The sequence below is a fragment of the Sinohyriopsis cumingii genome, chromosome 5, assembly GCF_028554795.1.
Source record: "Sinohyriopsis cumingii isolate HCF-2022 chromosome 5, ASM2855479v2, whole genome shotgun sequence".
NCBI lineage: Eukaryota > Metazoa > Mollusca > Bivalvia > Unionida > Unionidae > Sinohyriopsis > Sinohyriopsis cumingii.
Window position 1 is genome coordinate 9,500,808 of NC_142965.1, and position 27,578 is coordinate 9,528,385.

Below are 27,578 nucleotides of genomic sequence, written 5' to 3' on the forward strand. Positions count from 1 at the left end.
TAATATTTAAACTGCACTTGTTCCACTTGCATGGAAATGATTTTGGCTTCGTTCAAAGTGACTTTAGGACGTTTGTGCTTTGTTCCGTATAGTATTTCAAAAGAAATCGTATCCCGAGAAATTGTAAGCCATGACCGTAACATAGAGATGGCAATCTCCTTTCGATGTCCTCTTGGCTCCACGTTTCGTCGATAGGGTCTAAGGTCCATTTGGCAAAATCGGCTAGAGTGTTAGGTCCCAGAAAGATTTTTTCACGAACTCCAAAAATCTTGCTACAGTGAGGTAAATGACAAAAGATCGGTTCTTGGACGTACTTCTCGCACGCTCGGTGCATTGGAAATCGAAAACGATGAAATTGCCTTTCTTCTGGTCATCTTTCTTTTGATGTTTGGAATGGAATTTTAAATGAAGCATTCGTATTCCAAGTCCACAATTTGGCGAAATATGTGACATCGCTTCTTTCCTGAACATACGTGAGCCTTTGAACTGTTGGTACGTATGCCATGTCCACAGGTAGGGCACAATCTCAGGAGCTGACAAGCACTTTTCCGCTGTGAACCTTGCGACTTCAGATGTTGTTGGTAACAGGCAAGGCTGATAAAAGTTCACTGACAAGCTGAGCAATGCTCTCGTTCTTGTTCTGCGTCAAGACAGGGTTTAGAGGCCAAAAATCCGTCACATTTCGATCCACAATGCTTGTGTTGCTCTCGATTGTTATAGCCTAAGTCACATTTCTCACAATAATATTTGTATCCCCGGAACCCAGTGATACTGGTAATGACATCCAAATGTTCATTGTGATAATAGACGTAAATGTAGTTTCCGTCTTTGAAAGTTTTCCCTCGAAAATACAGATGTCCGCGAACTTTTTGAGGGTGTACTTTCAAGATGTTGCGTGGAGCTAAGACGTCTTTCAGTTTTTGTATTTCAGGAATGCCACAGGGTGTGTCTTTGGATAGCCGTGCTTGCTGTAACAGAAGTTCTGCTTCTTTTAGTTGATTGGCTCGGTCCGATTGTTGAATAGTTTTCCAGGCTCTTTTCCAATCTACCGTGTCGTTCGTGTCTGCATAGGTTGGCCCTATGACGATGGCACAGGCTAAAAACTTCTTGTCTTGAGGGTTGTTAATTTGGACGATGCTCGTTTTGGTGCTGCTAAGGTCGTCCACCAATAATACCTTTTGCGTCCGGTTCTATGAGGAAGAGACACGTGAGCCACATACAGCGTCTCGTTTCCATCCGCGTTGTGAACCTTTGTCGTTGGATTACTGAACGCGTTGAATTCTGTCGATGACTTTGGAAGGTGTCGATTCTGATGGTCTGCTAAACTCGATCCAAACAGGGGACTTCAAACTGTAGTGATAAATGGAGAGTGTCAAGCGATCGTCTTCGTTGGCTTCACATTATCGTTTCAATGTTGTTAACAAAGAGTCCCACATTTCGGTGATGAACTCTTCTGCTCTATCCAACGGTACGTCGTACGTGAAATCTTTAAACTTCACCATGTACGTGTAGGCCGTGGTTTTAACTTTTCTAGAGAAGCCTTTACAACCTGGCAAGGTTTTGAGCCAAGACTTCAGCTACTGTGCGAGGCTATTTGTCACGTTTCTCTTACTTTCTTCTCATTTCTCTACGAAATGATGCGATCGTTTTATCTTGATGGCAAAACGTCAAATGACTACAGTTTAAACTCCATGGACCCGATATATCAAAGTAAGGTCAGTGTCTTTCCTATATAAAGGACCAGTGTCTTCCCTCCAAGTATTGATTTCACACTCAATCCTACCAGAAAGATGGAAGAGCTAACATAGATCGAACTTCTGATCAGAGCTTTGCAAGGTGTCATACGAATGTTTTCTTCAGAGAAGCCGCCGGACTACTCCCTCTCCTTTCCAGATAAAAGTCAAGATACTTACTATATTGTCAAAAGAAAGGGCATTGGTCTTCTCAATGTCCACAATGTCAAAGCAAGACAGGTGTCAAAACAAACGTCAAACGTCAAGATACCTGTTATCATTGTTAAGATAAAGGACATTAGTCTTCAGACGGCCCTAAGAAAAAACTGGAACAGGATAAAGACAGAGGTTCAGAACAGAAAGAAGAGGTACCCTCCAAAAAGGAAGAACCCAGAAACGTCTAGAAATAGAAGAAAAGAAGACAAATAGAAATTGAGGAATAAGGGGAGAAAATTGTGAAATTTGAGAAATTCAACACACAAAAAACAGAGAGGAAAACGACACAGAAGATAATGAACTTTTTAAAGTATCGTGTTGTGACAATGGATTGTAAATTTGTACCAGGATACACCAGGAAAAAAGGTGTCTCAGTTTTGATTTTTATAATTGTAGGGACCTATACTGACTCACACACACACACACACACACACACACACACACACACACACACACACACACACACACACACACACACACACACACACACGTCAGTCATGGGGCAAAAAGAGAGATATTGAGTTTTAATTGATTTTGGCAAATATTTAGTAGTCTCTTTTCCGGAGAGATGGTTGGCCCTGAAAAGGAAACAAAAAACAAACTTAGGAACGGGAAGTAATGAGCTTTAACTGCCTTATCCCTTTGCTACGGCCCAGGCCTATATCTGGACCTGGTCCTGTCGTTGATTTGGTAGATATCTCTAGGGTGGGTATCTCAGGTGTAGTAGGGTTGCAAACGGGGTTGAGCTGTTTTGCTCGGGAAGGTCTTTTTCTCTTGGGTCGTATTAAAGAAGTCTGATACATTTCTTTCAGACTGCTCAACTCAGGCAAATTGTCTAAGAGTACCGTCACCGTTTGACTTTCGCAATCCTCCTTCTCTCCTCGACCTTCTTTCTTCTCTGCTTCTTCTTCTTCCTGTCGTTTCCTTCTTGCCTCTTCTTCTCGCTGTTGCTGTTGCTGTTGAATGAGAAAGGCTTGTTCTGCTTCTTTCTGCTGTTGCAAAAATTTCTCCTATTCTTTCTTCTGCCTGTATCTAAAATCATCGACGTGAGGTAAAGAAGGAGAAGACGGCGAAGGTTTTGGCACCGGAACAAATTCTTGTGAAGACTAGAGAAATTCCACTAAATCCCAATTAAAATTGGTCTCTTTTTGGACGTAGAACCGTGTTTGCTTTGATAGCCGCTGCTATGCTATTACTTCCCGTCTCCACGGCCGGTGCATCCCAATTCATCGTATGCTTAGTTTCCGTCAATTTTCGAAACAATATTGCATTGATTCACTGCGCACAGACGCTAGCACACCGATATAAGGAATGTCACGTCACAGACAGCTCTCTTGAGATTGGAAGACAGACTCCGTACTCTGACTGAATTTTGTAACGCGTGTTGTGATTGGTGAAAGAACTCAATCCGTTCCGATCTGCTCTTCCACTAAAAATAAGCGCGGTTCACTTCATTCTATTTACCTATTCTTGTCAAAAGATGTGGACTAACGTAGAATCTGCTACCCTTCTATCGTCAATGCTGTTCAACCCGGTCTATCCCATGTATATCAGAACGTCATGGGCAATTACCCAGATCACAGAGAGAGCCATTTGGAAACGAAGGACCTATGTAAAGAAGCAAGGTTGTCTGAAGTGAGTCTTAATCTACGGTCCAGAGGTCAAACGAAGTTTCAGGGAGAGAAGATGATCCGTGCAATGTCCTCTATGTTAACTGAATGGTGTTAGCAAAATAATGAAAGCCCTTTTCAGGGCCACTCCATTGCTTCGAAAAGATATCTATTATCTTGCCTAAAAAATTGTAAACGATTTTTTATGTGATAGGTTTATGTTCATAAATTTGTCTATGTGTCATATATATATATGTCTTTGTCTATGTCTGTAAAGAAGTTACATGTCCCGCCCCTCCAGTCGATGTTTGTATTTTTTTGTATGAACAGTCAGTACCACGCGGAAGTTCTTTCCCTCCAAGCGTTAAAGCTTTTTGTTCCCCCGCTGTCCCTGTTTCGCCCGATTGAGGTAAGCCACTTGAAACATTGTTGCCAATGTCCAGTACCGTGGCGTCACCCCACCTGTTCAATTCATTTTGTCCGTATACAAACCCAGCCTATGTTAAATTTCCTATTAACGCCAATTTTGATATACCATTTACTCCATGTTAAATATCCCATGTTAAATTCCCATTGACGCTAATTTTTATATACCTATTTTTAACGTTAATTTCCCAAAGACGCTGAAGTGGCCCCAATCACTATTTATGATCATTATGCTCACAGCTATTGGATGAACTTTATTCCTAAACACTTACTTCTTATTATAGTAATTAACTCATTCAGCCAAAAATAAGACTCGAGAAGTGTTGTTAAAGAGTGTCATATTACAATTACACTTGCGATGAGCATCTATACTATTCGCACATTATCACGTTTGTTTGTACCCTCTATCGATTTGAATCATGAAAAGCGACAAAGTATAAAAAATGAGCAAAACTTAGTCATTTCTTTCATCAGTTTATAATCTCTAACCTTATTGTCGCCAGGAGCTCCTTAACACTGTCAACATATTCGCGGTGCAAACTAAAGGGAAATTCTCTGTGTTAGCAAGGAGTCTTCTCACTAGCCTTTTCTGGTTTCTAGAATAGTCTATTTCAGTAAAATATGTGTCAGTATTTGCAATGTCTAATTTTAATACTTCTAAAGCAAATTCAACAAATAGAAAGGAGAAGCTTTTGCATGCGTGTGCTCAAAAAGATATAACTCCAGAATGTAGGGAGTTAATGAAATTATTAAAGACGGTGAACTATATCTCATCTGTTGTTTGAAAATATGGACTGTCCTAATCAAAAATAAGGTAACCATACTAAACAAACTCCCGTTTGATTCGAAAGGCAAACACAGTGTTTGAGACCCCATGACGACAGTCAAGTTAAAAATTATAAATTGATGAAATAAATGACTAGATTTCTAGACTTTTATATCCTTCATGCCGTGTGTGTTTGGAATCGGTAGTAGGGTACAAAAGAACCGGAAAGTATGTGAATACAATAGCATGCATGATAAGTGTCTTTCTTAACTAAATAACGATGATGATGATGAAGATGATGACGATGATGATGACAATGCCTAGAATAATGAATAAGTACATTTTATAACTAAGTATAGGAAATACAAATATGCTGTGTTGCGCATTTTCATTTATTTTATTGAATGGTCTGTCTTTTATGTACTGTGTCTGCATTTTAAAATCTTACGTGGTAAAAGTCGTTTGAATTTGCCATTATTTAAGGACTATATTATAAAAGCATTGCCCAATAGGATTATTTATAATCTTTTCATCAACGTGATATAAACTGATTTCCCTTATTGGTTCGAATTGCTCTGACAACATATTTTTCACTGGTAGAAATCCTTTCATTGAATAATAATATGAGAAAGAAAATGTGCTTGAATTTTATACATTCAGGGTAGAGAAGATAACCTATGATGGTCTTGGAGGAGGTTACGGCAGTGCAAGCGAGGACTCGCCGGGTGGATTCTACATTAACTTGTTCAGACCTCTTGAAGTGTTGGTATATTTCAAAATTAGACAAATAGACAGATGGAGAGTTGATGTGCCTTTTGATTCAGTTTGTTTATTGCAAATCGTATTATAGATTATGTTATAAGAATGTCATGTTATCAAATTTCAAGGAATATACTTAAAATTCCTAAGTTATTTTACAATTTGGAAGCTACTTTCATTAATGCACAGAATTTACAGTCTTATTTTGTAAAATTCTATTTAATGTACATGCATGTTCTTTTTTTTCTTGAGATAAATCCTAAGATTGTTAGTATAAAACATTAATTACTTAACTGTACTAAATTATAAGTATAGCTGATTTTATGAGGCAAGTTTGACAACAATTTTACTAATTTTTTCAGACCTTTCTTCCAAATGATGCCACTTTCTCTACATGAGGCTAATCCTGGGCACCATTTGCAGGTGAAATACATATGCATCTAGAATGTGTACCATAATCCTTCTCATTTAGTATATATATATATATATATATATATATATATATATATATATATATATATATATATATATATATATATATATATATATATAAACTAAAAGAGAAGAGATATGTTGTTTTCTTCTTCATTACTATGTTGTCACGTGTGAAAAACATACCCTTATATGTTCACGTTTGAAAAATATATCATTTTATTTTTACATGTGAAAATATAAGATTTCCCATCATGTCATGCAACGGTTGAATTTTGTGCTGACAAAAATGTTACCACCAACAATAAAACACGATTGCCTAATGAGATAGGTCCCATAAATAGATTTTGTCTTACGTTTCAGACATGGCAATTAATCTTTGATAATGAAGTTTGACTAGAGACGCGTGTCTCTGAGTTTATTTCCCCTAACTTCCTTGACAACAACGACAAACTTGCTGTGATGCATTCTTGAATTAGATTTACATTATTTTCAGATAGGTTCCAATATTTTCATAAATGACCAAAAAAAATGGAATTTGCTCTGGTAGATTAGGACAACCCAATCCAATCGCTTTATAAAACCACATATTTTTACATGACCAGCCTATGAAAGTGAGATGGATTGACGAAAAGGGGGTGGGGTTGAGTTTGTTGTGCAGAAGAGTGGGATTAATCTTCTAAACTTCTATTCTACAGCAAGTTTGGTATACAACTATAAGAGAATGTTCTTTCCGTATGTTGATAACGGATACATTTCATCTTGTGATACCAAAGCTATATATTTTAACAAGTCGCGAAGTCAAGAGTACTACACTGTGAAAAATATCCACTATTAACGTAGGAAAGGAAACTATACTCTACCTATATGAGTGGTCAGAAATGCTTTAATATTAGTTGTAACAGTTTACATCAATAACAACGAGATGGAACTAAAATTGAACTAACAGGTATTCATTTTAATATTGTGACATTTATGTGTATGTTTGTGTATATCTGTTTATTTACTTTTGTATACTTCTTTTATTTTTAGCACAGTTACTCTATGCGTGCCAATTTACCGGATTTCCGGAAGAACAGAATTCTATCATTCTACAATGTCCCTAACTGGTTTCCATTCTACTCGGCATACACAGAGGTAGGACATGAGACATCCTAATGTGCTCTTCATCACTGTTCTTCAGTTACGCCGGCGCTTTTTATTTTTCGTATTCTCTCATGTTAGAATGCTGTGTAGAATTAATTCAAACTTTAATGCGTAATATATATATATATATATATATATATATATATATATATGTCTGAACTGAATTCGATTCCTGCCAGTGCCCCAAAATTAGTGTTAATGGTCTTCTGCGCTGGTGGAAGTCAGACTTTAACCTTCCACTTTGCTTTGATGTGGTGCCATTTCGGAGTCATTCGGCACTTTTGGTAATCGTGAACACCGTATTAAAACATGAAAAGAAAATATATAACATAATTTCAAATCCCCTTGGTAAATGCTGTTCATTTTTTCTTGGAATGAATGTGTGGATCTTTGTACTATTCGCATTCGTATCACCACGTCTGTCTCAAAGCAAACCTTTTTTAAGTAGCTCAATGACTGGACGAAATACTTTGGAGTGGCAGCTATCTACGTACATTAAATGTATGATCGAAATGATTCACCACTAAGTTGCGAATGAGCAATGTGTAAGGTGTGATACTCAGGAGGTACTTAGGTTTATCTAAATCTGAATAGGAAACAGTAATCAGGCATGATTTCTCATAATAGATACGACTTGCGTGTTTTTACTGATCTAGGTTAAAGTCATCTTCTCCACTTAAACCTTTCGTCTCATCACGCGCGTGCAAACCCATGTTCGAACCCCTGATTGTAATGCACATATGTATGCAACAGGCGCTCCTCCAAGAAGATAGTCATAATGGGAAGAAGACTTCGACCTAGATTATTAATCAACAAATCAGCTATGATTATAATACTTTATTTTTAAAGCCCATGATTACTTATTATACTCGTCTGTGAGAGTATCCATCGATGTGACAAGTACATACATGAAAACATACGTAAAGACAAGCGCCAATATACATCATTTGCATCAATGTTAGCGCGTTAAACAGATTGACTACTTTTCTTGGGATTGCATTACAGGCACTGATCGGACACAATAAAGTCGGTGCTCGTTGGATAAGTGGATTGACATTTTTGTGAACTGGCTATTCAAGCTCCGTATCTTTCCGGTTTTCCTTTACAATGTCTTCTGCAATATGTTTGCCTTCTTCTTCATATCGTCCTTCTGTAATAAAAAAACGACGTGAGTTTACAAAAATAATCTAGATTCTGCTGAATCCGTTGCAATTATTAAGAGCTAATTAAATGTCTCTAAAAGATTATATTCGATTTATGATAGCCTTTCATCAAGATTTTATATTTTAGTTCCATATCTTCGAATCCAAGAAACACTGAGCGAATATTCTCGTTTATACACTGTAGAGCTTTTTTGTCGATAGCAGATTTTTGTATGGACATAATGCTATCAATTACAGGTTGTAAATATAATATGGTCCCTTGGATTTTTTCCAGGAATGGAAGGATGCAGGCGTTGCATTTCCGCAATGGTTTGCGGTGGAAGGTCTACTTGTTTTCCTAGCATCAATATACATTTCATATTCTAAAAGGAAATTACTAGACGTTTACTGCCTGTAATTCTGTGATTCCCATCCTCGGTTCTCTGTTTGGAGTAGCCGGTGGTTTTCATGTCTGCCAGAACGGGCTCGAACTCAGGCATGATAATGGTCTTATAATCAATAGTTATCGAGTAGGTCTCGATAATTCTACTGAGACTGCTTTGTCTCGCTCCGAGAAATTCTGCAAGGGGATTATTTTACCAGCGTCGCCAGTAACACCGGTTATTATTGATTTTCTACATCAGCAATTTCGATTAATGAGCTTATAACAGTTGATGTTGTTGCTATTTCCGCAACACCCAGACCAGTGGCGGTTGCGGCGGATATTTCGCAAATAGCATCGACGACTACACACACGCGTTTGTATTTATGAGTATTACGCAGACGAAACCCAGTGCGTTCCAGGTTCTGTTGCTGAATTTAGGTTAATTATTCTGGTTTCCCTTGTGCGGGAAATCATCGCATGACAGCCTTTGTCTCTGCGTTCATCCCTAATAGACAGCTTGGAAATGTTTCAATGATTTTGTCCTAGCGAGTATATTAAAATAGGTGAATTGACGCAAAGCCGCCGTCAAAGGCGAGGCCACAACCGAAGACCACTTCCACCAGAGGACCATTGATACCCGTGCTAGGATAATCGAAGACCTTTTCCTATTTATTCGCTTTTTCTCAGATCCATCCCTGACACAGGTTTGATGGCCCTTAACACAGCTTATTTGAACCGCAGGGCCCCAGCCACCAACAATGTTGGAAGGGCTGCGAATAAGAGAAATATTTAACTGTCGTGTTTCATCGCGACGACACTAGCCTTCTGAGAAATCAATAGCTATCGACTGCGTTGTTTTGCTGCTTCAATCCGTAACTCCTTCGTCGGTATCAATATCAGTGCGGTAGTCCCGAACAACAAGTCAAGGGAAAGTTTAAAAAAAACTCCCGTTTAATATTTCATTGCATTCATCTTCTCTATTATTACCGTTGGTTCTTACGGGTTAACCTATGTATTGGGCATTGAAAGCAATTTTGGAACGTCTCTGCAAAATCCAAAAAAGTGTGATTGGAATTGTTCTGTAAAACCGTTAAGCTGTTTTCGCCGGACTGCAAAACCTTGTTTAAAATTGCGGTTAGGAAACGATAATATTCTAACTGATTTGAATCGGCGGAGATAACTGCAAGGTTCATTGGCCTTTGTATTGTTTCCGTTAGATGATATGAATGCGAGTCTGTGTCTTTAACAAACACTCCAGACGGGTCAGCATATCTTGAATAATCTTAGCTGTATCTGGCGGGACAAGAAATATTTCAGAAATGTCATCTTTGTCCGCAAATACTTCAACTTCTTTTCCACAGATGAGATATCAATGTCATATTTGTCTACAGATACTTCAACTTCTTTTCCACAGATGAGATAGCAATGTCATATTTTTCCACAAATATTTCAACTTCTTTTCCATGGATGAGATACAATGTCATCTTTGTCCTCAAATAATTCAACTTCTTTTCCATAGATGAGATAGAAATGTCATTTTTGGCCACAAATACTTCAGTTTGTTTTCCACAGATGAGATAGCAATGTTATATTTGTCCACAAATACTTCAACTTCTTTTCCATAGATGAGATCGCAATGTCATCTTTCTCCACAAATACTTCAACTCCTTTTCCATAGATGAGATAGCAATGCCATCTTTTTCCACAAATACTTCAATTTCTTTTCCACAAATGAAATATCAATGTCATCTTTGTCCACATATACTTGAATTTCTTTTCCATAGATGAGATATCAATGTCATGAGGTCGTTGTGGGCAAATCCCAATTTATCAATCTCTCTGTGTACGTTATTCTTGTTCGTGCGGACAAGTTTACCAGACGCTCTATTGTCCATTCCTGGACAGACATCCTGGCTTTGTATACGTAATATTGATAATCTTGAACGTTTCTATCTTGGAACATAGGCACGTCCATGCTTAATGGGGGATCGGATACGTCTTTGAATTGGGCTGTCGTTTATATATTAAAGGTCTTATCCATTACTTTTGCGAGATAAATGTAATCGGTTCCCATCACCATGTTGGCAATCGTTGAAGCGGCTACATGGGGTTGAGCAAATTCATTGATAATTTTACTGACTTTGCCTGGCATTGCTCCTTGTTGACGTCAGCGTAACCGATATTCGCGTGACTAATCATCGCAGTCCATCTCAAATTAGCTAAACCGCTTGTAATCCCAGAGTTTCAAACGATGCGTTGCTGTGATTATATTAAGCTATCAACGACCCGTATGGCAACTTATTCAGCGATCGGTGCAACGAACGAAGACAAACCAGCGAGCATCTTTTGGAGTGTCTGTAAACAATCTCTGGACAACATCACCGAGATAAATTCCGTAATATGTCGTGTAAACGGGTTTTATCGCATTAACAACACGCACAGTCCTACATGTCCACGTGCGAATGTCATTTTATTAAATATCAGGTCAATCTCTAATATACATTTACGCTGTCAAAATCTCACCGAGCAGGTCAAACGTGTGCACATCATGAACAACAAAGGTGAAACGAATGGTCACCAACCAGGGATTGTTGCATGGAAGATTACGGGTGTAACAGTAATCGATATCAGATTAATCGATGCCTCAGTCGGGGCAAACTCAAATAATATATACCCCTGTAGCACCTGCTTTATCGAGGCTTGGGCTTCCTTACTGCCACTTATAGCGTCATAGGTCACATTAGCAAGAGTCTTTCTGGTAATTTTGACAACGTATGGCGTTATATTGTAACTTGTACCGTCATATCCTGCAAGCTGAAGATGTTCATCCTCTGCAGTCATAATAATATATTCAGGCCAACAAAGACCCGTTCTCGATGATGACTATGCCATATCAACTGCATACGTAGAGATGCGAACGAGATGGCAGAGCTGATTGTAGGGTCGTGTTCGTGTATAAATGTTTAGAATATCGCTTGGTCACCAATATGATCGGATCCTTTTACTAACTGATTCAAGCTTGTATAAAAGTACCAGTGACAATGTCAACAACATTCCAGGTACCTGCTCGAGACCTCCCAGACAAAAGCATTCGCGGAAAAGCCCCCAACGGCCGCGATCGAATATTAGACCAACGACGATTAACGCACAACGACGCTAGTGCAATCATGGATGTGAGGGATTGGCAAGCAATAATTGGTATTGGGAAGTTTACATAAAACTGGTGTTTCGTAAGTGAAATTGTAATTAAGGAGGTGATGCTCGTGTATATTTACAATGTTACACTGTATCGCAGCGTTGATTTCACGTGACATGTAAAACGCTTCAGAACTCACAATTGGTGTTATTCACATCATCAATGTCTTTAATGAGTGATGTTGTTGATGATCAACCGCTGACAAATCAATGAGACCTAATTAATTACTTTTGATGCATTGCTATTTGCGCGAACCGACCCCACGAGAGTTTCTAGGCAATCTACAAATTCGTCAACCATTTTGGCTATATCCACATTACAACGGCATTACCAGTGCTTTGGGCATTAAATTCTTCGTTGGCACTGTAAAAAGTTCACACTTTCTCGCCGCTGATATTTTGGTTTCCTTAAACTCTTTAAATAACATTATAGGTCATTCTGTATCGATGTTCTTTTGTTTCGTTTATAAGATTGTGTTTCCCAAAATACTTTTCGAGTTGGAAGGTCTTTAACAGTGAAACGAATCGGATTATTAAAAATAGGCCATCTTTGTCGTTAAAGAAATGAGATGGATGTCTCTCTTAGGGCTCTTCTGATATTGTGTCATGTCATTATTATTATTGATCAGTTAGTTCAGACTCGACCATTCCAGCCGATTTGAGTGCCCTGACTGTTTCAGTCGCACGGAAAGTTTCGGTTTGTTAGATTCAGAGATTATTCTCTTGGATTTTAGTATGACCACAGGCTTTGGTTTGGCTTTTATGCTACTTGACCATTGCAGTTTAGAAACACCTCTGGCTATTTCCATGCTAGTCGCTTTAGTAAGTTCGGTTCTCCCTGGGATGCTTGCTGCCCTGGATAAAATCACTTTTGTTGGTTTAACCAGGGGTGCAAACATTTGTTCAAACCCCAATGTAAGTTATTCCAAACAGCTTGATGTGATATAAGCATAAATGTCACGCGTTCACGGAGATAACTGTAACCGTGAAAATGTTTCAGTCGATTTGTCTTGTAGGTCGACATACTTTGCTATAACTACGCACTCAGTTTTTTAAAGCCTTTTTTGTTTTGTTTTTGACATGATATTTATCATACTCGTTTAAATTCTCGCTTCCAGAGCTATGGGATACTTGTGTAGTCGACGAGTCATGTCCATAGTGAGGGTATTATGTGGGTTCTCGATGCCTTATACGAATATACTCTGAAACTCGTCACACAAGAAATTAACAGCACACCAGGTCAGATAAAAGTTTGCAAGGACATGCGTGTCATTACAACGAAATATCATTACCATTGCAGTTGTGCCAAATCACTTTAGGTAAGTGCGCTTATCATTGAGTTACATAGATCTCGTCTGGCTGCTGTTGTTCCGAAAAATCAGGACAATATTCGAGGTTTTCTTGGTATTCAAGATTCATCATCGCACACAAGATCATCCCCTCTCGGATCATGGTCGACAATGGCAGCAGCTTCATCGACTGTAGAAAAAGAATATATGGCGGTCGATTTGCTTTTTAGCGATCACTGAAGCGCTAGCATAAAATCAACCAAATACATCATAAGACTATTGATCGTCCGCCTACAACTCAATTAAGCACAATCGACCTTACGTTAACCATCAGAAAACCATACACAACAACAGCTGACCTTTCCCTGATCCATCCTGATTAATAATCAATGCGCGAAATGATCTTTGAAACATATCAGTCCATCAATCGAAGAAACAATCGCTTGATGGAGGAGACATGAAGGCTAAGACGGTTACATTCGGTAGACAAAGTCCACCCATAGATAGTCAAATAACATTGATGTGAAAATGTCACCCACCGAGTTACTCAGATGATGTTGCCTAAACAAGCGCTGTGGAAAATGTACCTACCGCACTATGAACGATTTCACGTGGATAATTTGATGTCGAAACACTTAAGAAGATCAACAGGTTAATCTATTGCTTTTTCCAAATGCTCGATTACCAAGACGCGCATACATGTATCCGTTCAGTACTGTAAATGTTGCAGCAGGTGCAAAAAAGCTGTACAACTGATTCAACAAGTGTTGCAGATGCGCCTTAACATATTTATGTACGTTCATCGCTAACATGTCCGCAGCTGTTGAAAGTGGGCCTGAAAAAAGAATTTCTTTAAGTCGTTACTGCATTTTAAACAAAACATAAAGTTATTATACGTCGCTAGCAAGCCATTGTGAAACGATGTAACCGTGCACTTTAAGAAATAGTATTCAAACATCAGTACGTGCAGGAATTATTGATGTCTAGGAGTTGGAGTGCTAGCGATCACATGAGTAAATAACGCGACTTCCTTAGCTGTGGATGGCAATGTGTCCACGGCTGGAGAGCTTAAAGAGCTCTCGAAACTGGAATGCTGGGACATCAATTAGCCTTCGAAACAGGTCTTGTTAACTATGCGGACAAGGTCCATTCTAATATAGTTTCCATGATTCCCCCCCCCTTAGTCTTCCCGTCAACAACATTGTTCATGGGTGGAAAGAAATTTTTCTCAAAATCGTTAATGGCCTGTGTACGCAGATTAATATTCATTTGAATGTACGGTGATATTTATGCGCTCTGGCAAAACTTTAACACTGATTGGACTTTGTTTATACGCATACCCACCCGCAGATACAGCTGGAGGTTTCGTATGTGAACATTTTAGTTCTTAGATTGGGTACTAATGTGATACATTCTGTATAATTGCGTCCAGTATCGTTTATAATCTCGTGCTGATTCGGGGACCGCCAATCCAGCGGTACCGCCAACTCTTCCGGTTCTAGCGAATAATCATTATGGCTGATGTAAAGTTCGTCTTGAGTAATCAAATAAGTGTTTGATAGCACTGCCGCTTTTATACTATTTTATACTTATGCTCTCGATATCGATCCACTGTAACCCACCAGCAAGCATATGCTGCATCATTGCCCACGCATACTAGTTGTTGTGTCAGTGAAGATTCATGATGAACGTTTTGGGGACTGGATCGTAGTCATCTACTCCTGGGTTATTGGCGCGCGCGTAACAGTAACTCCACAAGGAGATGCAGCCACGGATCACACGCTCAATAAATAAAAGTTTTACTTTTGTCCTTGACAGAAGTGCGTCCTAAGCCATAACCGGTGACGAAAGGTAGTAAGTTGAGTAGAGCTGAACAACATGCCAGAAATTGCGATTTAATACATCCACATACAAGAGCCAGCACTTAGAGATACTATGTAACAGAGTCTACACTAAGTCTGAATGCAAATATTGATCGGTCTGCTGATAGTGTCTAGCAACGGCTGCACTTATGACTGAGAATTCCACTCATGTGTATATACATTTCCAGTAATATTTGTCGAGTGATCTACCATACGAGCGTTCATGTAAATCGTGTACATTAGCGTATGTTTTACTGTATGTACTTGTCACATCGACGGAGAACGACAATGTATAGTGGATAGTGGTCAGTGGGCTGAGCTGAATCATAATAGCGAGCTCGTCGGTTACTGGTCTAGGTTGAAATATTATTCCCCCATGACCTTCCTTTTGCAGAGGCGCCTGTTGGATAAGTACGCGATTTACAATTGCAGGTTCGCGCGCAGGTTAGCATGCGTACCAGTATGAAGTGAGGATAACGTCATGTACGGAAGCAGGTTTTAACCTAAATCAGTAAAATATATAAAACTGCCATTCTCATATTACTTCTGATCACAAAATAATCTCGGTGCTTTAAAAATGAAAATCCGATTATCTTTTATAGCGACCTTAATTTGTTCTAGCCAATCAAATTAAAATTTATAATTAAAATTTTATTTTAAATTTGCCCAAATTCATCTTTTGCTGGTCATTAGTTTCAAGGGGCGTGTATTAAGTAAACGTTGTTTTTACATTCATCTAATTTACCAATAAAAAGAACGTTTGACATTTTTCAGGGGTGGGCACTATACAGCGAATATCTCGGTGAAGAAATGGGTCTTTATAAGGACGAGTACGAGATGTAAGTATATCATCTATGAGTACGTGTTTTTTGTTCAATGATTCGTCCGCAATACTCGGATTTCAATGTCTATGCATTCTGTATCCTCGACAAACTAACAATGCAGATGGATTTTCATTGTAAGTACAAACATGATTAATTAGATTATGAAACGCCACAACTGTCTTAAGTGGCCTGTTTTGAATTACATATGGTGGAGACTCCATTTTATATGCTATTGTCATATTTATTATCTTCTACGCGGTGTTTATTACATGCATTGTATTCCATAGTGCATTTTACGCTTTCCAGATAATATGCTAATCGGTATTTATTTTATGTTGTATATATTTATTTATGTTTTTTTTATATGTAATGATATGTTGTGCATTTTTTATGTTAGGCTGTGCAATTCAGTTAGATGCGGTTAATTTATAAATATATCCTGAGGATTTTTAGTTACATAAAGTACTTTCTTCATGATATCTTGAACATTTATAATATTATATGCTCATTTTTTTCTCCGTTAACTTTACATTGTCAGAATCGTTCAGTATTACCCGATACTGAACTGGCGCGGCAATACACATATAGCATTCACTTGCACAAAGGAACTACTTTCTATTGTAAACGATGGACGCAGACGCCAGCACTTTTGATTTGTAAACAAATCATGTACACTCGCGTAAGAGGCACTTTACGTTGTGGTTGTTAAAATTTGTTTCTGAATGGACTAAAACAGATGTTTCGTGGACTGCCAGATGCTTTGGCACATTCCTCATTAAATTTGTTGATACAATGTTTCGAATTTAGGCTAGCCTCAGTATACAAAAGAGACAAGAAAGGGTCCTTACAAATAACATACAAGTGACAAGTCATATACTACTGTCTATTTTAGCTGGTGATAAGAATGGCAAAAAAATATACTTACAGTTTTACATCCTGAATTTCCTCAAAATGTACTTTCTAAGTTCTGCAAATCCGAATTACATGAGCCATGTCATATGTTATCAATCTTGATTACACATTTCGACATTATACCGTAATTTCGATGATAAGTGCAATTATCCCCTCCTTACTGCACTCAAAATGAAATAAGCATTAAATTCCATAACGTCTTTTTGAAAATTGCAATTGAAAGACTTCATATTTTTCCCACATTATGATTTAAAACATTCAATGACAGAAACAGAAACACATTTGCTGATGTCAACACGCTTCTCCCTCGCTTCTTCAATCCCATGTATTCATGTGGAATTGTCACGTATAAATCCAGTCCACAATCACGAAATTTCGTAGAATCGAGAAAAGTACAAAAATCTATTCATTCCAGATCAAATGGAAAAGTTGTTGCAATGCGCATTCATTCACAATATGACTCCAAATTTTAATTTTAACTAGGCACGCCATTTTCTTTCGAAAGTTATGTCGAGCGCGCGACTAAGTTCAAATTTATCTTGGCGGAATTATGTGCGCGATGATAAAGTTGTTGTTGTGTAATGATGAATATGCGATTGTGTATTTTGTTAGGAACGCGGCATACATTCAGTTACTGTGTTTCGTGTAGTGTATTTTGTTAATATAATTAAGCATTAGGTAGAATAATTATTTTTAGCATATAATAAAAAGGTTACTGCATTTATACGGGAAAATATGAACTCGTTTTGTCGGATGGATATACTGTACTCCCAAGTTCGTTCAGTATTTTTGAATGCGGATGATACAGGGCGATCACGAGTTGAATACGGCTGATACATGGCGATCGCGAGTTGAAAACGGCTGGTACAGGGCGATCATGAGTTGAACACCGCTGATACTGGGCGATCACGAGTTGAACACGGCTGATACAGGGCGATCACGAGTTGAACACGGCTGATACAGTGCGATCACGAGTTGAATACGGCTGATACAGGGCGATCACGAATTGAATACGGATGATACAGAGCAATCACGAGTTGAAAACGGCTGATACTGGGCGATCACGAGTTGAATACGGCTGATACAGGGCGATCACGAGTTGAACACGGTTGATACAGGGCGATCACGAGTTGAACACGGCTGATACAGGGCGATCACGAATTGAATACGGCTAATACAAAATAATTACGAGTTGAACACGGCTGATACAGGGCGATCACGAGTTGAATACGGCTGATACAGGGCGATCACGAGTTGAACACGGCAGACACAGGGCGATCACGAGTTGAACACGGCTGATAGTATTCTCTAGAGCGGCCTAAAGTGTTATGATGTTAAAACGGTCAGTGCGTTAGCTGAAAAAAAGTTTTAAAATTAATTATTACCTTTCACGTCGTCCTTGCTATTGATGATAGTCGAGACCTATAGAAAAAGAGGTCCTTCGTTTAAGTAAGTAGACATGTAAAACAATTTATGGATGACAGGATACCAACCCTCTCATGGCAATAGTAGTGATGTGCTTGAGAAGGTAAGGTCTACATAGCTTTGGACACAACTATCACGGAACCTAAGATGACCATAAAAACTCTCTCATAGCTTGAACAAATATTTCGTCGAAAAAGGTAAACAGGCTGCCAACCCACAATCACACCTCAGAGTCGAGAAAAATGCTTATGGAAAGCAGGATCCTCGTTCTCTGCCAGACCATGGGTAACTGTAATATGTTTCTGTAATTTAATTCATTGCAAGATAACTGCAATAAATTATGGTTCTTTATTATCACTACAATATTATATTTTACAAAAAAGTACTGCTGTAATATGAACTTAGAAGTACATTTTTAAAAATAAAAAGAAACTGTGTAAATGGATTCATCTTTATGTGTTTGTACAGCAATTGCAGTTAAAGAATATATGTTATTTTATAAAAGTCCGGTACGCATCCAATTTAAAATTGTATTTGTTATTTGATTGATATACAGGATTAAAACCATGAAATACATTTAATATTAGTTGAAAAGTAATTTAATTAAAGCCCTTACTCTTCCCAAACGTGAGGAGTTTAATTTAAGTGTAATTGTGATTTTCAAAAATAATTTATTCATTTGATGATTTTTGAGAAAGAAAATTTTGAGAAGAAAGATAACAATCAATGTGTATTCCTACACGTTGGTGGGGGGCATAATGCAATAGTATATGTTATTCCGTCTGTCGGATCTATATAGCATATCTGCCTAATCGGTTGGATATAAATTCACGAACCTTCATAGTTTTTGCTGGCCTAGGGTAACCATCATCAACATTGGTTACACTCTTGGTTCACATCTCTTGGTATCTTGGAGGGGACCAAATCTCAATAACCATGACTTTTCCGAGTATATTCCGATGACATGTTTTATATGCAGTCATAGCTCGAATAGTCATCAGACGTTCGACGGATTTTACATTATGACACATGGATCGATGTCAAGGGGTAGGATAATTACAGAGGGGTGAGTGTGTATGCGTGTGTGTGTGTGTGTGTTTGTGTGTGATTTGGATTTTTAACGTAGCTTTAACAATTTTTCAGTCATATCGCTACGATGTATGCAGTGTGGCAGCTCATATTGATGTCTGGCACTGGGGCATCATGCCCCAGACATATAGCATGTCCCACCCAGTCACATTATCCTGACACCAGGCCGCCCAGTCCTAACACTAACCTCTTAATGCTAAGAGCATAGCGAGGCAGCTGCTACTACCAATTATGTAAGTTTCCGTATGATTCGGCCGGGAAACGAACACGCAACCTCCCGCATCCGAGGCGGGCGCTCTAACCACTTAGGGAACAGGAGCATTCTGTGTGTGCTTGGGGTGGAGTGTATAGGATTGAACACCACATAATGACAATTCTGATTATACAGTGCAAAGAAAACGCTAATTAGTAAAATCTGTAAAATCAAATACCTTGTCAAAATACCAAGGAAGACGAACCGATTGTTGGCATGGGATTGTAGTATAGACATTTGAGATGTCAAGCACTTGCATTTGCTCTAGTTTTAACTCGTCGATACAGAAATATAAAAATAACCTTACAAAGTCCTTGTTAATTTTTTTATACTGGTTGATAATATCGGTGACAACGCATGTTACGGTTTGTAAGATTGGGTTATAAATTTCTAGACCCAACGTTATCATCGTCATTAAGAAGTAGACACATCATAGTACAACAAATGTGCGAAATAATAACCTTCACGTCGTGTAGCACAGATTCAATAGCAACGTAAAGGTTTTATTTTCTTATAGCGTATAGGCTTACAATTCTTTGTGTAAAAACGTACATCCTATAACGAAAGAGGCACAACATATAATTAGAAATGCACAGCATATAATTTGAAAAGTAATGCATATAATTTGAAATGAGGAGAAATTAAAAAGAAGTGTTATGTATATGTTTAGAAATGAACAACATCTATTAAAATGCTCGTCATATAACAAACATTTACATCATGTCATAAGAAGTACACATAGTATATAAAAATATACACAACCTATAACAATAAATTAATATGTAAATCATATAATATTACATGCATAGGATCTTGCATACGAGCAAAACGAACACCCTATGTCCGATATCTTAAGACAACAATCGTTGTCAGGTGAAGGATCTTAAACGCATATGTACTACAAATAATTTTTTCTCTAATCACCTACTAACCATACTCTCACGAGACCTTAATATCACACTTGCATATATTTTCCTTCTTCGCATTTTTTGTTGTTGACTCATTAGCAAGTCTTGTCATGTCGAATATTGGTACTTCATGCCATGCACTATCCATCACGACCGTAACACCTAATACAAAGACTTATTTCTATCGCTAATTAGTGAACATGTGTACGTAAATCTATCCTAAGATTTTCTTACGATGAGAGATTAGGGAGGGTCCATTCTACAATGCTAATTCGTGCTATTATAGAGACTGGTGAATATACTAGATTATAATGAATAATCCTAGACATTTTATAAATACTCAATAGGAGAAATATATTTTCAGCGCCGATTCCCCATAATCAAACAAATGATCACTAAACTGTAACACAACTATCCATGGATACGTAAATGCAAATACCACATACACAACTTATCTTACAATACCAAGGAATGTATGTCAGATAAGAGGAACGTACACACTAACAATCTACAGCATATCATGGACTTTCCACCGTGTATTTTCAAAATAGCCACTTAAAACAGCACAAACTTTCTGTATTAGGTCCTGAAAGTTTAAGCCGCGCTTCTTCTTGTTCTTTCTTATACAGAAAAATAAAACACTTATCAGCGCAACCACAAATTCCTTCGCCCTCCACAATCCATTTGGATGGCACAGCAAACCTACAACTTCATTTATGACAGCCTTTTACATGATGTAGAAAACATACAAATTCATTTATCGCAACCTTTTTATACGACGTAGCAACCCTACAGTTTCATTTCTGACAGCCTTTCAACATCTCCTAGAAAACCTCCATTTTCATTTATGACAGCTTTTCAACATCTCCTAGAAAATCTCCATCTTCATTTTTGACAGCCTTTCAACATCTCCTAGAAAATCTCCATCTTCATTTTTGAAGCCTTTCAACATCTCCTAGAAAAACCCCGTCTTCATGTATGACAGCCTTTTGCATGACATGTAAATGCTAATTAAGAATTATTTCGAATTGCATCCGGCAATCACAGGGAGGCTATTGTTATCAGAATTTAACAATAATGAAGACTTCATTTCAATACAATAATGAGACATGCATCGTTGTAGTTTATTTTTGTTGAATATTACAGGATGGGCCGCTACAGTTACGAAATCCTCCGAGCTGTCCGATTGGTTGTGGATACAGGAATTCATTATTACGGGTGAGTTGTCGGGAAATCCTCACATTAATGTCCTCCCAAAAGGAGCAGTGTTTAATAAATTAAACGTTTACATGATATCCTATCACTGATGTCCTCTTTAAACGAGCAGTGTTTAGTAAATCCAAAGTCTGCAGGAACAATTAAAGAGACTTTCATAATGAAAGTCGCATCATGTACATGAATGCTTGGCGTTAGGAGTGTTTATAAGCACGAAGAGTACATATGGAAACAATCACATAATCTAATTGGAAATGAATTTGGATTCGGCACATTCCGCATTCGACAAAATACATATGTTAATTAGGACTGTAAATGCTACGTAAGTAGATTACTCGTACCTTGAAATGGCTTGTTTTCATGAACAATTCACCCATGCATCATGGTTTGCATTTTTTTTTCTCAGCTGAGTTGTATCTCATTGAGAATTATAAGCGGCAACATGACACATTTATGTTATGACTAAGTACATGTCGTGCTCAAATATTTAGATTTTTGTGAAATTACAGTTATCGGACTCACATTGATATTTGATATTTTGTCAAATGTCAAGTCCAGTCTCAGACGACAGTCGAACCTTTAAATTTCGGTTTCATTCACATGCGTCGAAGAAGAATATTGCAGATTTTATCCGACTGAAAGGGAAAGAACGCTTAGACAAGAAACGATATGGTACAAACAAAAGATACGGTACATGCTTGACATATCATTTGTTAGGTATATTTGACTTAATTATAACATTTTAATATATATTTATTTCAATTTCATTGTTTGTCAGTTTAAATTTTTTATTTCTTATTGCATGTTATTGCAATGTAAATTTATTCTCTAGACATGATACTTTTTTTTCAGAAAATAGTTTGACCTTGACTGTTTGTTTTATAAACACCAGGTGTTGATCTAAATCCTGACTTTGTTTCAAAATGTGTAGCGTCCACGTAAACAAGTTCTATTTTATTTTAAAACTATTGGTTGTTGTCGAGGTCGTAATGGGACTTCGTGCTTAAGATGTAAACATTTTTTTTATTTCTTAGAGTAAAATGATTGGTTTTCGTCAGGGCCACACTGGGTGTACGTGACCTTTAACAAATATTTAAATTTCTATAAACTTTCAGAAGATGATCACGAGACCCCTTGCTTACGTTTTAGGATACGATATAACCTTTGTTTTGGAGAGCTAATCTTAGTAGAAGCTGGGTTGCTAAACTGGAAGTTGTATGTTTTGCTGTTTGGAGTTATTTTAAATTACTTGGATTCAAAATGATTAATTCTGTTATTTTTCTGGAAAATACATGTGCTCGTGTGAGATTCTAAATCAAATACAGTTCTTATAAGAAATTTATTTTGATTTCCAAAACCGGAGTGATAATTCTTGTTTCTACAAGGAACTGTAGACTTCAGCACTACAGATTGCAGCATACGTCATTGTCTTCCATCTTGGATTCAAACTTGAAATCAATAGGACGTTTTGTCATTAGGACTACTAAAATTTTATTCCTGGATTGTTTTTGGATTTTATTCTTAAAAGCGTAAGTTCGTATTTTTTCATTTTTACAGAAGTTTTCCAGAGAAATAAATTATTGTATATTTTCAAAGCTTGTTGTTTTCACTCTTTCTTGTGTTACTGTTTATACTGGCAAAGGATTGAAAGGTATTTTACCGCAGAAATTATTAATTGGCCAGAAATCATCAGCAAATGAACGATGGAGATTTAACCTTGGAGCTTCCTCCCGATCCACCGGACCTGAACAGAAATTACTGAGACATATATTGAGTAAATGAAGGGTTAACTGAAACAAATATTTCTGCATTTACATACTGAGAGCTGGGTCATTATCTATGTGTTTAATATAATTTTAAAACCACCTCTGAGTAGGGTCTTAAAAATTGATCTTTAATTACCTTCTAGGGATTTTAAACTTACATCCGTACATGCTGAACCCGAAATATCTTCCAACATTTAATCAGTCAAAACTGCGTCCAGCTTTGGTGTGTAGGGAAGCAATCTAGTGAAACCGGAACTCCAACAAGATTCATTTAGCAGCGCGCTTGTATTTATGTATTGTTGTTATTAAATATTTTTTTACCTGATTTTGATAATCGACTTTAAATCACTCTAATTGAATTTTTCATAAACTGAAGTTCATTACGATTCCTAAAAGAAACAATAATTTCAAATTAAATGCTAGTTTCGGATAGAGAGAAATATAAATAATACTGAATAATTAATTGCTAGTTGAGGAACTTTATCAGCCGCTGTAGCTCAGTTGGTAGAACTTGTCTTTTATCAAACAGAGAAATAAGGATATACAGACGCAGTTGCTGAAAGTTTCGCATTCGCAATACAAGTACGTCAAGAGTGATTCCCTCTTAACAGCAAAGTAGAATGTCTTTCTAGTTAATTTAAGGTTTCTAAAGGGAATCAGCTTTTGGATAGACAGGTCCGATTTTGGCCTGTACACTATGTACGCTGATTAAAAATCAGTTTGCAAAATAAAAGATCTGGAATTAAATTTGTTATGCAGATAAATATCCGCGTACCAGTATGTAAATGCAGAAATATCTAACAACAAAGCGATGTTTATTTACCATACGGCTCGTTAATTTCTGGAAATGGTCGACGATTCGGGTTTGGAAATGTGTATCGTAGCTTTGAGACTCAGGCCCGACAAGAGGGGGATGGGGCAACTGGGATAAATCCATGGGGCCCTGGCTGAACAACTTTTTAATTTTATAAAAGAAATTTTTTTCTTGAACAAGGACTAGGGTGTTTCTTACGCCAGGGCCCGTGATCGATCTCTACGACCTTGTTTAGACTCTATCGACGATGGACCATGAGACGAAGTCAGAAAGAAACGATCTATGCCTACTTTCTTCGACACCTTGACATTTATGAATCAGGACTGTACCACTGAGTCAGAGATATCATTTTTGGTGATAAACATTACAGGTGGTCACGTGATAAAGCTATTGAATACATGAAGAACTACACAGGCATGGGACCCGGGAATGTAGCCAATGAAATTGATCGTTACATCACATGGCCTGGACAAGCCTGCGCTTACAAGATCGGAGAAATTAAGATAAAAGATCTTAGGAAGACGGCAGAACTGCGGTTAGGTAGGTTTCTTGTTTATTGCATTATCGTCTACTACAGTGTACCAGCATTTTGATCCGAGGTGTACACTAATTCCTGCTTGCGTGATATTACTTTTGAAATTTTTTAGCCAGTTTCTTTTGTTAAACTGCCCAAGATGGTTTATGTTTATTCGGTTCGCACAATTCAACTATATGCTTGTGTGCTCGTTTAAAGTGACACACTAATTATATCCTACCTTCTATATGTATACTGTTGGTTGTTACTTTTGATAAGGTATGATAATAACGCAATGTTTCCCACTTAAAATGGTTTGGAATATAAAATATTCTGAATAATGTATGAATTTATGTATGCTGGTAGAGAATTGTTTAATCGAGGGTAAAGAATATACAAGAGATTAAATCCACCACGAAATATCTTGTTGCAGATTGAGAGTTAGGGTAACAAATATGACGGCACAAAATTGTATTCCCGTGTACTCCTCGATTACCAAACCACTTAATTTGGAGGGAACGAATCTTTGTGATTTTTCGGTATTTGCTTGACACGGAGAAGGATATTTGCTTATATTTTAGGTTCCAAGTTCGACATCAAGGAGTTTCATTCCGTGATTTTAGAGAACGGCGCAGTGCCTCTGAGTGTGCTTGAGAGACTGGTTACTAGATGGATACAGGATAAGGAAATCTCTGAACCAGCAGGGGCTGATAATACGTATCATACACCTTTATCACTGTACATTGGTATTTTTATTTCAGTCTGTAATTTTTACTTTTATTAGATATACAAGTTTTCTTTGGGGAAATTAATTGTGAACGTGAAAATATGTCTTGAAATTTAATTTTGATTACTTTTGCAAGTGTGATTTTGATACTTTTATATTATCTTGCTATTCAAAACTGCATTTCCAAAGTTTTACCAAATCTTCTTATTAATAAATATATTTTCCTGTACAAAAAAAATCCATATATCCAACTTGTTAATAAACAATACATTTTCCTGTGAAAAATCCATATTCTGGTCAGGTCATTCGTGCAGGTCTTTTTAAAGACACAGTCAGTACCTGGTTTAGTCTAGTAGAGACTGCTGTACGATATTTTTCCTTACAGGCTTTTTGTTGGTCATGTAGCCTTCCATAATGTGAACAGCTTAATAAAATTACATGTTATGTAGGCACCCCTAGCCCTGTCCCAGCATATCTACCTAGTTAAGACGTGGGAAATGTCCTCTTCTGGGTTATAAATAATAAAGTTTATTTATTTATTTTGTTTAGAAACCCTGTCGTCTTGTGTTTTGTGTGTGTGTGTATATATATATATATATATATATATATATATATATATATATATATATATATATATATATATATATATATATATATATAATTCTGCACAACGATACGCCAGTCATTTCCGTAAACATTTGATCACGTGTTGTTTTTGGTTGAAAATCCAATTTGTGTCAAGAAAGAACGATCGTCCTTGAATAAAGGAAAGTGATATTAGTAAAGTGTACAAAAATATCCGACACTATTTTAGATGCCTATGAAAATGTGCTTTCTAAATGTTGACATGAAGATCCACTCCATGATATTCTTGAACTTGATAACTCAGAAAAACCTATTTAAAATGTATATTTTATAATCATAAAAATAAATACATAATTTAGAAATGTTTACCTTAAAACAGTACTCTTAATCCGAGTTTCTAATTTTGCAAGAATTTGTCCCAACATACTTTATCGTCTGCTATCCAACTTGTCAACTCGAACGGATTCTCAAGAAATTCCCGGGCGTATCGCCTGTTTCTTTAGCAACGTTTTTCCATAAACGAGACTTTGTATGCATATTACATACTATTAATTGTTGTTTCTCTTCAACATAATACCTTATTTATATTTTTTAAAATGTTGTACTTTTACTAATATGTTTTACAAGATCGGTTTAGTTTGCTTAATATCTCTGCCATCAGTGGCATTGTTACTATGAATTTTGTAAAACTAACTATAAACCTGACCTAGTTCCTCAGAAACATGCTGCCAAAAAGAGTCCAAAGTCATTTTCCCATAGCCCGATGCATAAAACATTACATCTTTTCAAAGCCTTGTGCAGAATAAGCAGATATATCGCGAGTCATGAAAACACAGGGGTGGTATCCCGTGTGTCCAAAATTAGTACTGATTTAAACAGAATGTTCTGGTGACAATTTCCACTTTTCAGATGTTAAGCATTTCAGTATTATTTTTTCATCGGTCGGTTAAGTTCGGTATGCGTTTTGGGTCAATATTGGTGACAAAACTTGCATGCGCAGAAAAGAAGCCTGACAGCAGTGCATATATAACGAGATAACCTGGTGGGATTTTGGATTTACAACAGAACACTTTTGATGGTGATACAAATGCAATGTTTAATGATAAATGAGAAAAGAATTATGATTAATACGTACGAATAATATCCAAATATTGGATCAATTAACATAATCCGCACGAACTAAATAAAAGAATACAATAAATGACTTTACACAGCACAAACACAAGTAGTGAATGATTCACAGTGATTTCACAACGAAAGAATGATGTGTTTTACTCAAATAGTAAAAGTTGGTATTTTACTCGTATAGTAAAAATGTATGCATTCAAATAGTGAAAATGATGAAAACAAAGGGACAGATGTACACGGCTAAAAGATTACATGTATGGATTTACACATTCCGTCACCAGCACACTCGGCTACCAGTCACAATGGTCAATCAAGCAGTCAGTATTCCAGGTTGGTCAATAAAGCAATCAGCGTCTACCAATCTCGGTCAGCAACGCCCGATCACCTGCTACTCTACCAGCAACATTTTACTGAGCTCTACGGCTGCTATGGTTCAACTTCACAGCTGCTACGGTCA

At 37.2% G+C, this 27,578-nt stretch overlaps 1 protein-coding gene across 1 annotated transcript in view; it reads left to right on the plus strand.

Annotated features, from left to right (window-relative positions):
• LOC149798610 (uncharacterized) overlaps positions 1-25,480 on the plus strand; it is a 141,670-nt gene extending 116,190 nt beyond the window's left edge. Inside the window, exons 28-34 of the mRNA XM_089957272.1 lie at positions 5,412-5,513; positions 5,873-5,933; positions 6,975-7,079; positions 15,736-15,800; positions 21,519-21,590; positions 24,538-24,707; positions 25,263-25,480. Coding sequence (XP_089813398.1) covers positions 5,412-5,513; positions 5,873-5,933; positions 6,975-7,079; positions 15,736-15,800; positions 21,519-21,590; positions 24,538-24,707; positions 25,263-25,465 — 778 coding nt within the window. The 3' untranslated portion in view covers positions 25,466-25,480. The remainder of the gene's footprint in view (positions 1-5,411; positions 5,514-5,872; positions 5,934-6,974; positions 7,080-15,735; positions 15,801-21,518; positions 21,591-24,537; positions 24,708-25,262) is intronic.
• Positions 25,481-27,578: the final 2,098 nt, after the last annotated feature.